General features: G+C 36.5%; 1 protein-coding gene across 9 annotated transcripts in view; it reads left to right on the forward strand.

Moving 5' to 3' along the window:
* ADGRV1 (adhesion G protein-coupled receptor V1) overlaps positions 1-17,080 on the forward strand; it is a 273,337-nt gene that overhangs the window by 100,054 nt on the left and 156,203 nt on the right. For 7 of the 9 annotated variants that reach the window (XM_026797297.2, XM_026797291.2, XM_026797293.2 and 4 more), the window contains 9 exons: positions 697-846; positions 1,681-2,154; positions 2,912-3,055; positions 4,298-4,469; positions 4,862-4,997; positions 6,596-7,443; positions 11,006-11,123; positions 11,989-12,160; positions 16,296-16,538. In XM_026797297.2, coding sequence (XP_026653098.1) covers positions 697-846; positions 1,681-2,154; positions 2,912-3,055; positions 4,298-4,469; positions 4,862-4,997; positions 6,596-7,443; positions 11,006-11,123; positions 11,989-12,160; positions 16,296-16,538 — 2,457 coding nt within the window. Of the gene's footprint in view, positions 1-696; positions 847-1,680; positions 2,155-2,911; positions 3,056-4,297; positions 4,470-4,861; positions 4,998-6,595; positions 7,444-11,005; positions 11,124-11,988; positions 12,161-16,295; positions 16,539-17,080 lie in introns of those variants that run through there. The other 2 variants (XR_003381833.2, XM_026797296.2) reach the window with 2 other exon arrangements.

Genomic DNA, 17,080 nt, shown 5'->3' on the forward strand with positions numbered 1-17,080 from the left:
GTAACAGTGATCTGGACATGCCCACACAGCACCAGGCTCTGACCCCTCAGAAGTTGCAAGTAGGACATTGTCCCTCTTGACATCTCTTCAGAGGAAGGGAGAAAGTCTGGCCTCTTATAGTACAAGATAAATGCAGATGTTTTTGAGAGTTATCACAGACAAATCAGTGCTCTAGAGATACTGCAGCTAAGGAAATATTTATAAAGCTGCTGTAAGAAGCCGTCAAAAGAATCTCCCCTGGAAATGGTATTTTTTAAATTATCTGGTCTGAAAGACATTGATGTAATTAGCTCTTACTTCCACAGTCCCCTTCAGGAAGTCATGTTGCCCCAAATCCTTTTTGCAGCTAATGGTTCATGGAGATGGATGTGGATGAGCTGTCTCTCCCATAGTTCTGAGTTTCCAAACTGTTAGTATTAGAAGAGTTTCTGTATACTAATTCATGGTGCCTGAGCATTTCCTGCTTTAGAATCAAAATACTCAAATGTAGCATTTGAAATAAAACTTTGTTCTTTTCCTTCTTGGACAGGGGAACTGAAAACTGAAAAAGAGACATTCAAAATTTTCTCTGGTCTTTTTGGAACTAATAGATATATGCCCCTGTAGCATCTAGCAGTGAAAATATCAGTAGGTTCAACAAGAATACAACTCACACTACATTTCTAGTTTTTTAAATGTTTGTTTACCTTTTTACAGATAGAGAAGTTTGGTGATCCAAATGGAATTGTACAGTTTGCTCCTGAATCATTAACAGACAGTAATTTTGCAGAACCCTCAGGAGATGAAGGGCCACAAAATATTACACTGTTTGTCAAACGAATTCAAGGCATTCTGGGGAACATAACGGTATTCTCACTCTTTTCCTAATAAACAATGTAATCTGAAATCATCCTTGATTTCAGATTGAAAAATATCTTATTCTGTGCCTTTCAATTGTTTGTTTCTCAAATTAATTTTTTTATGTTGCCTTTTAGACTGAATTTAGGAAGGGCTTAGCCCTGGTACTTGTGGTTTGGAGAGTAAAATTCAGTCTTCTCTGGTCAGGGGAAATAAAAGAAAAACAAAAATGCTCTACTGCTCTTGCTTTCTTTCTCTCCCAGTTTGCTTTCGATGGGAGAATAAGAGACAAGACTTTCATAGTGAGTTGTCTTTGATATCATCGCATTTTACTGTTTTAGATGGAATCAGACTTCCTCAGACTTTTCTGAACCACCAATGTCAAAACATTTTTTTTTACCTAAAGTTTAGAAGTGAGTGTTTTAACAGTAACTCATTTAATTTAAAATAAATTGATCAATTAATAGAAACATCTGCTGTGTTTAATGAGAGTTCATTCCTTTCTTATGTGAGGAAAAAGCAGCAATGGTATTTTGGTGACAAAAGAGAAATACTTTTTGAAAAATGTTCATAAATTCCACATAGTTTTACATAAATCTTCTGAAACTAGACAAAGGAAATATTTATATCCTTAACACTGTTACTGAAATAACACACTCTTTTGAAAGATAGTCGGTGTGATAGCATATTCTTCCTATGCATACCCAAACCAATTGTTATTTTAGCCATTTAAAAGCAGTCTGTTCCATATCTTGTCTATACTGAATCCTGAATTTGCAAGTTTCTGACTTTGGAGATTATTTTTCTTTCTTTTAAATTTTGCATTTTCTATACTAATTTCAGGTTTACTGGGAAATATGTAGTGAATCTGACATCACAGGTGACTTTCTTGAGACAAAGGGATCTGTTGTCATTGCTGACCAGCAGAGTACAGCTGAGATAATTATCTACCTGTTACCTGATGATGTTCCAGAGCTGGATGAAAGCTATGAGGTACAGCTGATTTCAGTGGAAGGTGGAGCAGATTTAGACCATGAGAAAGGAGTTTCAAGGATCACAGTGTTTGCAAATGATGATCCTCATGGAGTGTTTGCCCTGTACTCTGATCAGCAGTCAGTATTGGTAGAAAAAGCCCTGGATCGATATGTTCAGATTAATGTGACTCGGCATGCTGGGGCATTTGGAGAAGTGACGGTTGAGTACCGTGTCATATCCCCTCATGAGGAAGCACTAATTGAACCTGGGAATGAGGTGGGATTCCTCACAATAAAGGATGGTGCCAGCTTTGGAGTAAAAAGAGTGCCAATAAGCAACCAGGTGTGTATTACTCTTTTAGCTCCCATGATATCTGTTGTTTCCACTTGTTTCGTCACAATACAAATAAGATTAAAAATTCTCACTAATATCAACTGTGAAGAAGCAGAAAAGAGAGTCTTGGTGTTATGAATTTCCTCTTTATGGAGTAGAACTGGAATAGAAAATCAAATTTTCTGACAGTAATTGCAAAATCACTGTTATGGATGTGTTCAAATATTTTAACTTTCCTTACATTGTTGTTTTGTGTTACTATCAGTTCAATATCTTATTATTATATGAATGCAAATATTTTCTTATGTTTCTTTGGATTGTAAATAGTGATCTGTCATTTGTAACCAATGAAGATAAAGATAAATATACCTGCAGTCTCCTTTGTTTCCTTGTTGTTTGTCATTTTTATCACAGTCTTACATCCACTCTTACATTCTCTTACAACCATCTTAAATATTTTTAATCCTAAAGATTAAAAATCAAACCAAAGGCGGCCAGTGTGTCAAATGCAACTTTTTAAAATGGCAATAGTTGCTTTACAAACTCATATTCCAGCAAGCTGCTGACAGACTACTTTCACAATATTGATGGCTTAACTGTAATTCTTTGAGAAACATAATCAATGAAACACTTGTGTTGAAAATGCTGCTTTGTATGTAAACAAACAAGAATCTGCAGGTTGCTTTGTTAATTATTTGCACTTTTGGATAATATTTTTAGTGGAATTAAATTTCTACCTTTTTAATGAAATTCTCTCTCTTCAAAGGCATTTATTTTACTGGGCTTGAATTTTACTCTGGAACTTACTAATGTAAGCCTGGTTAGGGGAAGTGCCAAGGACGTGCCTAAAATATTAGGAATAGCAAAGTCTGCTGTGCTGCTTATTCCTGAGGAAGCTGCCAATTCACAGGTCAGTAGCCTGGTTGTGATGTCATGTTTCTACCACAGAAGAAAGGTACACTTCACTGCAGAAGATACCTGTTCTAAAAGTCAGTGAAGTTTTCATTGTAATCAATATGATGGAAGAGATCCTTCCTGTTATTGCTTGCACTGTATGTTTTTCTTTCCTCTGATAAAAATTCTTACAGAAACATTTTAATACAATTGGAAAAGGTGTCTTCATATGTAAAATGTAAGTAGCGTAAGTATTTACATGAAAGGGGACTTAAAGGAAAATAAGTAAATCTGGACAATGTTTCCATAAGTACTGCAACCCCAAAGCAGAAAATAGCATGAATTCAGTATTATGTGCAAAAAGAGATGGAATATATGTTGGGTGTTAATGCAGATGTCCGTAAATTTGGTAATCATTGAGTGATAAATTTTCCATTTATCTATTTTGTATGAGACTGAGAAAAGATAATTTTCCTACTTTGATATGGTATATATGCTACAATTCAATTTTTTTTATGTCAAGCAAAGGCATTTAACTCTTCAAGGTTTTAGTTCTTAAATTTCATTGAAGTTTTTATTTAATGATTTTAATTATCTTTAAGAATTGTTGTAGTTTTTAGTTTACAATGAAACTTAAGTCAGATGGTCTTTCTGAATACACTGTTTTCAGAAAGACTATTATATACCATATACTAGTATACATCCATTAATCATTGGTTTTTGAATATGCAAATTATCTTCACTCCTATTTGCTCCTCAGAGAAAAAGCAAAGTAGATCACAGTAGCAAGAATAATTTTGTGTACAATGTCATGCGGTAGCAACTTGGTTTTCACTGGATATATAATTAATACCTTATTTTAGACCTAATTATATGTATATATCTATATATGTAGAGAGAGAGAGAGTAGTACAGTTATTACCTGTGAGCACTGAGGGCAGGCTGGATTTATTTTGCTACTAAACAAGAGACACAGATTGTATTCACTGTTTTCAGTGCTGAAATGTCACTTATACTTGGTCCTTTTCCCTGCAATCTAATTGCCAGAAATCTAAAATTTGCAAGTATTATTAAAGAGTTTGTATGAGCTCTTTCAAGAGAGCATATTTATATGTCCGTAGATAAATGCACATATATTTATCTATATGCATGCATCCTTATTGTAAGATGCCCATTTTACAAAAGGTACTATGCTTTCACATATGTTATTATCCATTTTTTATTCCATTTTCAGCTAAAATCTACTATGTTTTCACAGGTTGGCTTTGAATCTGTGATATTACGACTTACAAACATTGTAGCAGGGACAGGCCATGCTGTCATAACCAGAAGAGGAGTTTATGGCACTGTTATAGTTAGCTGGATTTCGGGATGCCCACCAGACCTACTCACTGACTCTGTTAAACTAGGCAATATTACTCCTCCATTTGGTGAGTAATTGCTGAAACAAGTTATATACACCTACAAGGACAACAGCTATGACAGTTGCCTAAGCAATGATACTTTTTAGTATATGATAACCTTTTAGTTATTTGTACCTCTGCATGTTTCCATTATTAATGAAGAGTCATTAGAATGAAATTGTGTGATCCAATTTTTATCTGTAAGGGACATATTTACTTTATGAGAAAAAAACAACTTTCCTTTTAGACACAATGCTATGCCCCTGAAGGACAGTTTTCTATAGGAAAGACCCTTATAATGAAGATTTTTTACCTCAGTGAAATCGAATTGTGACTAAAGTTCCTATGTCAGTGTATTTCCAGGTAAAAATAGAATTCCTGTTTCGTGATTTTGACTGTCTCAATCATTTTCCTTTCAGGTACTGTTGTATTTTCCTCTGGGGAAAAAAGTAAAGTGATTTCATTTCAGGCTACTCCAAGCCTAAATAAATCTGAGACATTTGCCATCACTTTAACAGCAGTGTACAGCAATGTGTCTGGTGGGGCTCGCCTGAGGTAAAGATATTATTTACACTTTTGAGTTGCACTGATGCTGTAAGAATTATGACATGTATAGGGGAATATAAAAATCCCTATTATAGGTAGCTAGCAAATTTAAGTTTCTTTTTTGATAATTTCTATGTCTTGTCTCACATGGAAACAAATGTCAGTACTGAAGATCTGATCTGTCTGAAACTGAGGCTTTTGTTCAATTCCAGTCTGTTTCCTGGCATTAGGATCTGAGGTACCTAGAATGTGTCTAGAACAATGGAGACAGTTAGGAAATACAATTAGGTTGAAGAACCAAGATCAACAGTTTTAACCAGAAAGCTGAAGAATAAAATAAACTGTCAATTTTCAGTGCCCCTAAATATCTATATTTAGAAGATCTTAGATGACAACCATTATTTAAAAGAAATCAAAAGAAAAAAGAAGTGCTCTAAAAATGACTAATTTATATTATACCCCCTTTTTATTCTGAAAAATTAAAACATTACAATCAATGTAGTTTTTTGACTCACTTAAATTGTTATCTGTTCTTCAAACTATTTTCACTCTTCGTTGTTGAAGATGAAAATGTATAAAAAATGGGCATGGAGTGACACTGTGAACTGTAAGAAGAAAAGTATTGGCTTCGCCATGTTAAAATTGAGCTGGCAAATCTGAAGGAAGTCAGGAGCCAATCAGATGCCTAAATTCCTCAAACAGACTCTCCTAGGTTTGTCCCTCCTATGAACTTGAGTCCTCAAGCACATATTTACTGTGCAAGTCAAATACCTTGAGTGTATGAGAATAACTTTTCCTAGAAAACTTAGGACTGCATCCTGCATCGATTGCTTTGAAGGTTTTTTTGGCTTCCTAAGTGGTGGAAGGGTCTCATCTGTTAGCCAGATCCACTCACTCTAATTGTGCCATTTGGTAGCCTCTGGCATTAAATAATGTTTAAGTTCTAGAGAGAAAGGGATGACACAAGATTCAGCAGAGTCAGTCTAATATTTTGTAATGAGAAGGCAATATATTTAATACCAACAAAGTAAATCCTAAATTGAATTGATAACAAGACTCAGATCTAAAAAAAAAAAAGTACTTTGGATAGTATTATAAAGAGGCAGTATTTCAAAGCTGTACTGTATATTTTAAAAAAACTTCCTGTCCTTCTCCAGCTTCCTGGCTAAAACTGTAAATCTGCTAGCATCTGTCTACTTCACAGCTTGCCCTTGGTACAGGAGGTTTGTTCAGTGTTTAAAACTGGTAATACTTGTAGTGGCTATATTATATTCCTGTATTATGTTCACAGTAGGAAGATCTACTTTCTTTTGCCTCTCCATTTTGTCAGGAAGACCATATTTTATGTATAATTTACTCAGTATCCTGTCTTGACTTAGGATGCATTAAGCATGAGGAGGGCTGCTCAAACACTACAAAAACATTTTTTAGGGAACCTCTTTATGTCTTGCTTTGTATGATTTCTATTTCTTCCCTCTACCATTGCACATTTTTTAATCTGCTTTCTCACAGCCATCATTGATTGCTCACTGAAAATTATTATGCTTGACTGTTCTGCTTTTTATTACTTGTATTTCTCTCTCAATGTGATATTGTTTCTGTTTCAGATCAGGATTTACAATAGCTAAAATTGAACCCATGGGGATTTTTCAGTTTGATCTTAACTCAAGATCAGTTTCAGTTGAAGAAGATGTCCAGGTAGTCAGACTATATGTCCAAAGATTGTTTGGTTTTCAAAGTAATCTTACTAAACTGACATATCAGACCATTCCTGGAAGTGCCAAACCACTAGAAGACTTTATTCCCATCTACAATGGAGAGCTTATGTTTTTACATTTTCAGACAAATGCAGTGATAGAAATATCAATAATTGATGACACTGTGTCTGAAATACAAGAGTTTTTTTTTGTAAATTTGACTTCTGTGGAAATTCTGGATGTTCAACCTGCAAACCTTGACTGGGGTCCCCGTTTGAATCCAGCTTTCAGTGTTGCAACAGTTAATATCCTGGCTAATGATATTCATCACGGAATACTAAGTTTGGGGCCAGAGTTTATTTATGTTGAAGAAGATACAAACAACAATATCTCCAACACAGCAGTGCTTCAGATCAGAAGGACCAAGGGATTTACTGGTGATATTAAAATTACTGTTAAAACCTTTGGGGGAGTGAGTGCGCAGAGTGCTGTAGATTCATATCCTTTTGGAAATGTTTATGGAAAATCAAACTTCACATGGGCATTGGAAGGAGAAGATTTTGAAGAACAGACAATCTCTCTGACTTTGCTGGATGGAGAAACTGAAAGCCAGGTGTCCATAAAAATTTTTGATGATGATGAGCCTGAAGGACAGGAATCATTTTATGTTTTCCTTTCAAATCCTGAATATGGAGCTCAGATTGTGGAAGGAAAGGATGAGCATGGATTTGGTGCTTTTGCAATAGTAATTATTGCAGGTAATATTATTTCCCCCAGGAAAAGAGTAAATATATTTCAATTAAATAACAGTAAATAATATATGTTCTCATAGCAATTTTCATGTAAAATTGGAATTCTATATGATAATAAGCAGAGTATTCTATTCCTAAATCTAACGTTTTCCAGATGAGAGGAAGCATCTAATGCACAAAGCCCCCTTAGCATCCCTTAGCAGTGTAACTCAAAATACATCTGTAGGTGCTGCTTATCTCTGTTCTTGTCTTTTATGAAAGAACACTGAGTGAAACATGTGTGTGGTGGGTCAGAGATAGTGATGACCACACACCCAATGTTCATGTGGCAACAGAGAGCATTTAATGGCTCAACCCCTCTTTATAAATGGGATATTACTGGATAGCTCATTAGTCTGATCTTTTAACATGGCCCAGGTCTCAGACAAGTGAGATGTCTTCAGCTTGGAATGGAATGTAATTGGTTGAGATTCCTGTCTGTCAGCCCAGGGGCCAGTTTATGGAACCAGCTGGGTTTCTTACTTATATCTGAATTAATTGCCCAGTACAAGCCAGCTTGTACTGTGACATACTGTGACAGCTGAGCATAACTGTTTCTTTAAAGATGGAGCAGCATTGCAGGCTCATTTGGTTTTTTGCTATTTTCCTTGTTCCTGGGATGTGAAATTCCCATCTCAGTAGATCTATGACTTCCAAACTCAAAGAATAAGTGGGATACTTTATGCTACAGACCTGTGACTATGAAAAGAGTCATCAAGTAACTTATGGTATGAAAATGGAAGTGTCCAAGAGGAACCTGTTATGGAACTGCTGGGCTTCCATTGTTAGTTCACAGTATTGTACAGATGATTTCTCACAGTACTCTAGTGCTGCATTCAGACCAAAATATTTTCTAAAACTGTAAATACGGACTACTTATTGACAGTTTATGGCACAAAAAGATCACCGCCTTTTTTTGCTTGGTTTGTTTCTAAAGACCAGATGATTTGTATTGTGCCACTTCAGGTACTTTGCTTTCTCAGGATCCAGAATATTTTAAGCTTATTTTACTTTTTCTTTTACCTGTTTTTTTTTTTTTTCTCTTTTTCCTAACTTACTCTGTGAAACGTGATTTTGAAAAAGAAAATGTCATGGGACATTTGAATACAGAAGACATAGTTCGTACTGAGACCATAAGATTACCTAAAAGAGGAGAGACATAAAAATTTACTGACCCATTATTTAAATAATACATTATGGCAGCAGTGCTTGATGGGAGACAGTGGGTATGGGTTGAAATGAGACTTCATTTGAGCCTGGGTATTTTTTTTCTATTGTGTACAGAGAGCCAGTGGCATGGGTTGCCTGGGGAGGTTGCATGGGTTCTCTTCATCCCTGGAATTTTTTCAAGCCCCAAACCTCTGAGACATGTGGTCTGGTTTCAGAAATAATTAAGGTTTGAGAAGAGTGTTGGACTAGAGACTTAAAGGGCCCTTTTAACCTGAATTATCTTGGCATTCTGTCAGATGTATTTCATATACTTTGTATTTTTAAGTATTTTTCTTTTACAATGGATGGAGTTTGTACAAAGTAGAATGAACAGCTTCTGTTTTCATTCTTTGGTACGATGCAGTTCACACCTGCAGTGTAATCATCTTCTGCTTCTGGGGATGGAGGACAGGAATTGGCATACTCAGTCACCAAGGAAGAGTTTTTCTTTCAGTCACTGTGCTACTGTGAGAAAGTGATGTCAGAATTACAATTTCCCCTAGCTTTTAAATATCCTGTCAGGCTTATCAACTGTATACAAACCAATCTAATCTGCAATATAGATGAAATTTTAGAAAGAAATTGGGCACTGGAACAAATTTTAGGTTAACTCAGTTTAGTCTAATCAAGAAAATAAGGTCCAACATTACGGGAGTGTTGTGTGTTTAGATAGTCTTAAGAAATCAGTGTGGGTATCGAGAACTAGGATTAAACTGTGTTGCTGGATGAGTGTAGGAAGCAGCCAAGATCATATACAAAATTAGATCATATTAAACAAGTTATCTTCATGTGCATTATCTGTAAAATTTACCGTGGAAGTAACCAGTGCCCTGGGTATTTATGTTAATGGTTGCGTTGCTCCACCCACACCTGTGAGGATAGGCAATGTTTGGAACAGGTCAGCATGGAAGAAAAGTGGGTGACAGGTTTTAGGTGGAAAATCTGAGGGTGCTTTATTCTTCTGCTGCAGTAACAGGAGTGCTCTCAAATACAGCCAAACACTTAAGACCTGGAATAAGGGGCGATCCCTATTTATAAACACTAACATGGAAAGTTCTAGCGACATTATAACTAATCATAACCAGGCAACATTACCCATATTAGCATGGTAACTCTCCTGTTCAAACAAACTTAAATTCTCCCTAACTTGAAACAATGTCCCTGAACTTAGGGTGTTGCTTTCCATGGTCCCAGGTTGATCCTGGCTATGGTTGGCTAGCTGGCCAGCGCAGGCCACTGGACCCCCACGTTTAATTGCAGAAGTATGTGTATAGACGTGTTGCAATTTGTTTTGAATACCACAGCTTGTATTGAATACCACAGAAGTGTATTAATATGCTCTAGAGTTATACCTACAGTACAAATGTCCATGAAGCTGGAACATGAGACAACGTATTAAGGCGAATGGTAAAATAGTTGTTCATGTGCATAAGCAAACACACAGTTTCTGTTCATCTTATTATATATATTGACTTTTAGTAAGTACTAAGTGGAAGTAGATTGTCTTTTCAATTATAGAGTAAAGCCATCACTACCTGCCAGGAGAAATCCTTTAGATGCAAGATTTGATCGAGCACTGTGAAGACATTAGTTTCCCCTCATTAACACTGGGAATTTTTTATCTTCCAATGCTGTTTTTCTGAAGTTACTTGCATTCCCCTCAGAAAAATATAGTATTTTGCAGTGCACAATTTCTACATATAGAATAAAGATGCAAGAGAAAAGATGATGTAATCATCTATGAAAATTGATGGGTTCAACCACATCATGGATAGGACGAATAAGAAACCTTAAGTTACATCACTGGAGGCCCATCTTTATCACATTACCTACTTTATTTATTGAGGCCCATTTCTGTTGTGACACAATTTTTTAAGATTTATGATAAATATAGCTGGAGCGAGTATCTCATAAGGGCATTATAAGCAAGGCTTTTGAGATTGTTCTGGAGATTGCTGTAACACTCAGTCTCTTGAAGTCGAGGGACATAGAATTCAGTCAGTTTGTTGAATGCTGCTGAAAATACAAGCTTACATGCAAAAATGGTGCCAGGACTCTCATAAGGAATTTACTTCCAAAAGCAGTTGTTATTATTCTAGTGATTAAAATAAAATTTATAAACTCTAAGTTCTAAATTTAAAAATCTAGAGTGTAAATTAAGAATAGAAATATTAGGGGAATTGAGGTGTCCCGAAATAGTACTTTACAGCATGCTTTTGATACATGACTAGAGTTTTAACAGTTGTGCATATTAAAAGTATAATTTACTCTCAGCTTAATTTTCTGGCTTTTTTACTTTCATGGACTATTTCTTACACAGGAAGTGATCTCCAGAATGGCATTTTGGGATTCATTCCAGAAGTACAAAGTGGCCTGATACTTGATGAAGACTCAGAAAACAGAGAGGTGTTGCTGACTGTCACACGGCAACCAAACAGGTGCAGGCAACAGTGAATTTCAGTGCTCTTCTTACACTCTGTAATATATTGTCTTGAATCACAGGAGCTACTGTTAGTGGAAGAGGTTTTCATCACAGAGTTTTATAATAAGTGTTTCCCTTTCAGCTCCATTAGTAGCTTCACAGGTTTTGGCAATGGGGCATTTAAGTTGTGAATATAATTAGGTCTGTCACTTTATTGGTATAAAGCAGAAACAGGAAAAAACCTCAAATGCTTACCATTTTATACTGAGTCAGCAAACGTGAAGGTTTTGCTTAAGGTAATGTATTTGCACTGCTAAAGGTGTAACTCCAATTCTCACCTCTTTGTATAATGTAAGCAGCTATGAATACTACAGAGAGCAATGAAGAAGTTGTGTGTCAGTATGCTTATGTCTTCACTTTTTTCCTAATTAGCACACATATATATATATTGTGCATTTTTGTGTATACTTTAAATAAATATGCTCAAGTATGGTAAGTTCCTTATACTTACAGGAAAGACTAAGTCTACCTGGCTTTCCAGGCCAATGGTTACTATGGTATTAATGAAAGTACTTGGGCATCCCTGCTTTCCAAGTGTCTCTTATTCAGATGATTGCGTGTTATCTGAAACAAAAATTAAGAAGAATCTGGGTTCCCATAATTGCTTTATTTTCTTCTTCTGCTACTTTTTTTTTATAATCTAAATGAATATTAGAGGCAGAAATTTAAATGAAAAGAGCTATTTTTTTCATTGTAAAGCAGTTGATTCCATAATGATAAATTTTGAATAATATAAAACGTATGTTATATCTATGGTTTATGTTTCCTAAATCTGTTGTGCTCTCCTTCAGTACATGCATACTCTTCTCTTTTGCTTATAGGGCTTTTGAAGATGTGACAGTCTTCTGGCGTGTGACCTTTAATAAAACAGCTGTTGTGCTTCTGAAGGATGGTGTGAACTTGGAGAATGAACTTGTATCTGTGCTGGGAGCCACGACCTGTGTGGCAGGTCAAACAATGTGCAACATCTCTATTGAAATAAAACCTGATCATGTAAGTAATTATTACTCTTCATGTGCAGCACTGAATTGCATTTTGTCAAGATGAAAAAACTACTCTGATCCAGAGGAACTAATACTTAGTTTGAAGATGGTAACTTGATATCTGCTTGACTTCTCTGGAACATGTTTATTTATAGTCTTCTACTGACTCCATTGTGACTGATAAATATTTGGGAAGGAGAAAAGTATTTAGTTTGAAGAGTAAAGTACAGTTCTTAGGTTTTTAAAAAACAGTAAGGAAAAATAATGGAGTTGTTTCAATGAAATGTTTGATCATATACTCTCATCCTTTACACAATAAGATTTTCATCTAACAAAGCATTTCTTAAGGTGGTTGATGGAAAACATTCTGTAAGTAATATCTCATTGCACAAAAAAACCTTTGAGTCTTACTTTGGTGTAATTTTATATTCCTAAATCTAGCACCCTGAAAACTCATAAAAACTGCCTAAGAATTTCTGAGTATCTAAAAATCTGTCTCTGTTCACATCTGGCTTTTGAATAGTGAAATTAAATTTAGGAGCCATCATCCACTAAATTGCATTTGTCTAAGTCTGACAGCCTTGTGAGACTCAGCTGGCACTCTAAAATACAGACATGATTGTATTAACACAAAACACAGTATTCAGTCATTTTTATTGAAAAGAGAAGAAAAAAATATTTTAGTCTGAATACCCAGGGGTTAGAGTAAGCCCTTGAGAAAGAAAGGAATAATGTTTGCCATTATTTTAAAGTTGGAGAGTTTTAAATTTTTGAAAGAAATTATCCTAGCACCCAGGTGTAATAGGCATAATGAGGGGTGTGGGATTTCAGGTGGCTCTTCATAATGCAGTTATTACACCCAATACATTACGGTAGTCCAGGGTCGTGGGCGACAGAGCCTGTGCCTACAGCTGTCAGCTCCAGCTCCAGACAAGCCTGAAGACCCTTTAGTTTTGGTTACAATGCATTATATACTTTTCTTTGCTGAGTATCTTACTACAGAAGAACCAATCTATACCTTAATTTTTACCTATAGCATGTCATAACTACTGTAATTACCATATTCATGTTACTATTCTCCAACCACTGAAAGTTAGTACATTACAGTTTAAGCTAGAAGGTGTTTTTCAGTTTTCTTGCAGTGGAAAATTCTGAGACCTTTTTTCTACTGCAGCATCAGCAGGCTTGTTTGCCTGTGCTATCTTTCTGCTTGATAAAAATATCTTCTTGTTTGAGGTGGGTTTATCCTTTGTTCAAGCCATAAAAACCCCTTCTAACTAACATATCCTTTGCCTTCTTAGTTATCCAGTAAGACTAGCTCAGCAATTCTTTTCTTCTATATCAAAGCTTGCCTTCGTTTCTATTCCTTGTTCAGATTCTACATTCAAAAATCTTTCTGCCAAACATACATATCTGTGAGACTTTCTTGTCAAGAATGTGGCAAAGCTAGTAGCAAAGCTGAGGTCTGGGCAGTGGAAAATCAGTAGATGGGAAGATTTCCGTGTTTTCTTCTGACTCAGTTCTAGAAAATATTGCAACATGCTATATGTGGGAAAGAGGAATTTGCTATTTAGGAGATAGGATGCATTCCCTTATTTCACTAAGGGAGCCATTTTCATTCTCCATCTTCAGATGTTATTTTTACATCACAGAGCCAATGAATAGGTGTATAGGGCACAGGCTGCCCTCCTGGGTAAACTGAGATTATGAACCTCTTTAGATCAAAGAAGTGATATCAGTATTTAATTACAGCACTGCACAAGCTGCAGAGACATGCGGTTGTGCCACACGAAGCACAAGCATGTGCCATCCTAGCAAGTCCTACTAGAAGGTTAAAGCTCCCCATTCATTCCAGTATAATTGTGCCTGTCATTAGTCAAGAACATTTTATTCAGAGAACCACTTAACAATTTAATTGAAAACATATACTATTTATCTCTCCAAATGTTTCCTAATTCTTCTTATGGTTCTTCTTTCATAAGTAAGCTTGTAAATCAGTAGTAAATGTATTAAAAATGATGATATAGCAAATACATTAAGTGCTTTACATTTTTGAAGGATACATTCTAGCTTTCGTAAGTTTTACTTCCTCAGCAGTACTGAGTTTATTAGCTAAAAATCCTAAAATTAAAGTAGGATTTCAAAGAATTCAGAGTTGAAACACAAAGCTTTTTAATGTAGTGGGTTGGCCCTAGCTTGATGCCAGGCACCCACCAAAGCCTCTCTGTCACTCCCTTTGCAGGGGAGAGGAAATATAGTAATGCATTTATGAGTTGAGATAAGGACCAGGAGAGATCACTCACCAAACACCATCATGAGCAAAATAGGCTCAAATTACAGATACTGAATGAATTTTCTGCTAACAATAGCAGAGTAGGATAATCAGACGTAAACTCAGACCTTAAAACACCTTCCTTCCTCCCCTCCCTCCTTCCAGTTCTACCTCCTCCCCTCCAGCAGCAAATGGAGCTGCAAGTGGGGGTTATGTTCATTTCATCACACATTGTTCCTGCTGCTGCTCAGGAAGAGGAGTCTTTCCCCTGCTTCACCGTGGGGTTGCTCCAATGGGAAGCTTCTCCAACATGAGTCCATACCACAGGCAGCAGTTCTCCATAAACTGCTGAAGTGTGGTCATCCTTCTGTTGCCCTTTCAAGGGCAGGCTGCTCCAGTGTGGATCGCCCACATGGCCACAAGTCCTACCAGGAAGCCTGCTCCAGTGTGGGCTCCTTTCTCCATGGGTCTGCAGGTCCCTGCCAGGAACCTGCTCAAGTGTGGACCACCCATGCGGTCATAACCTCCTCTCAGGCATTCCCCTGCTCCAGCATTGGGCTCCTCCATGGGCAGCAGGTGGATCTTTGCATGCTTATGGATGTCCGTGGGCTGCAGGGGCCCAGCTGCTTAACCATGGACTGCAGGGGAATCCCATCTGAAGAACTTTCTCCCCCACACAGACCTTGGTGTCTGTAGAGTTGGTCCTCTTATGTGTTGTCACCCTGCTCTATTCTGGCCACAATTATATCTGCATGAGAGCAGGTTTCTTGCTTCTTAAATATATCATAGGGATGTTCTGACTGGCTCAGCTATAGCCAGTGTCACGCCCATCTTGGAGCTTTTTGGCATTGGCTCTGGCAGACAGAACTTGTGGCAGCTGGGAAGAACTTTGGACAACTTCTCACAGAAGCCCCTCGTGTAGTTCCACCAATACCAAAACCTGGCTGTAGAAATCCAATTTTAAAAATTGTAAAAAAAAAAAAAAAAAAGGCTTCAGTGATTGCCATTTTTGGAATTTTAGAATGGAATTTTTGGAATTTTAAAATTTGGATGTCTATTTTTAAATGTTACATTTGTGCTGTAGGTATGAAATAAAAGACAAGGCAGAGCATCATATTGTAAAGTTAACACTGCTACCTTATTTTCAACAAGGAAACAAAGTTCCACAGCCTATATTTTCAGAGTGAAATATTTTGGTATATGTGAAACATCACAAAAGTCTATCAAATAGTATTGTCTAAGCTCTGAGATTTTAAATAAATTGAGTTAAGTGTGCAAATCTACTAAGTTTTTAATTTCTTGTAAAAACATACATGGACATACTAGTGTCTAAATGCTTAAGTTGTATATAAAATGTTTTTCAGAACTTTAACTGATATCAGTACTTGAATACAGGAAAGTTATTATACAGATTAATTGCATTTTCAAAATTGCATACTTAATTCTGTGTAGTATTTCCAAAAGGGACTTGGATATGCCTTTTTGTAAGGTAAAAAGAAAATGGAAGAGCAAATTCTTCATAAGTCGTACATCTATGTAAATCTATAATCTGGAATATGGCACTCTTGGAGGGTACTGTCATTTATGTCAAATTTACAGTCACTATACCTTCACTATTTAAATAGCTACTGTAATGCAGCAAGTTCTGTGTGAAAATCTGGGATTTAATAAGTGTGCCTGACAGAGTGATGTTCATTGCAGTATTGTTTTTATGATATATTTTATTGTACTTATTGTACACTTCAGGAAGCGTTCTTGTGTAGTGTTATTAAAGTGATCCACTGTGCATACAATTTAATATATAAACATTTATTCAAAGCTGAAAGTTATTAGTAAGCCTTATAATGACATGAAAATCATCATTCACTTACAGGTTCCAGAATTTGAAACTTATATTTTTGTTGAGCTGTATGCTGTAAGCGCAGGAGCTGCTTTGAACAACAGTGCCAGATTTGCTTTTATAACTGTCCTGGAAAGTGATGCTCCTTATGGTTTGGTGTATTTTGCTCTGGGATCTCGATTTGCTGTTGCTTATAAGAAGACAGCTTTAATCAGTCTGCAAGTTCTTAGAGATTCTAGTACATCAGTAACCACAATGGTTACCTACAGTATGCAGGTAAGACATTATTATTTAATTTATTTTTATGTGTCTTTCTGATGTTTAGAAAAGCACAAACTTCCAGCTCTTCAGGGAGATAGTGAGAGGGTTCCCCTGGGAGACTGCCCTCAGGGACAAAGGAGTGGAACAGAGCTGACAGATCCTTAAGAAAGTCTTCCATAGAGCACAGGAGCTAGCAATCCCCAGGAGCAAGAAATCAGGCAATGAAGGCAGGAGACTGGCATTGCTGAGTCAGAACCTGCTGATCAAACTAGAGAGAAAGAAACAAATGCACAAGGACTTGAAGCAAGGACAGGTGAGCTGGAAAGAGACTAGAGATAGACTGTGAATGTGTAAGGAAGGCCAAGGTGAAGCTGGAAGTGAACCAGGCAAGGGATATAAAAATAACAGGGAGGCCTTGTTAACCAGAAAGGTATGTTAACTAGAAAGAGAAGGTCAAGCAAGGTGTTTCCCCTGATAAATAATGCTGGGAACTGGTAGCAACAGATTAACAAAAGGCTGATGGACTCAATATTTTTTTGCCAGTCTTCTCTGGCAAC

Source organism: Zonotrichia albicollis, chromosome Z (assembly GCF_047830755.1).
Source record: "Zonotrichia albicollis isolate bZonAlb1 chromosome Z, bZonAlb1.hap1, whole genome shotgun sequence".
Classification (NCBI taxonomy): domain Eukaryota; kingdom Metazoa; phylum Chordata; class Aves; order Passeriformes; family Passerellidae; genus Zonotrichia; species Zonotrichia albicollis.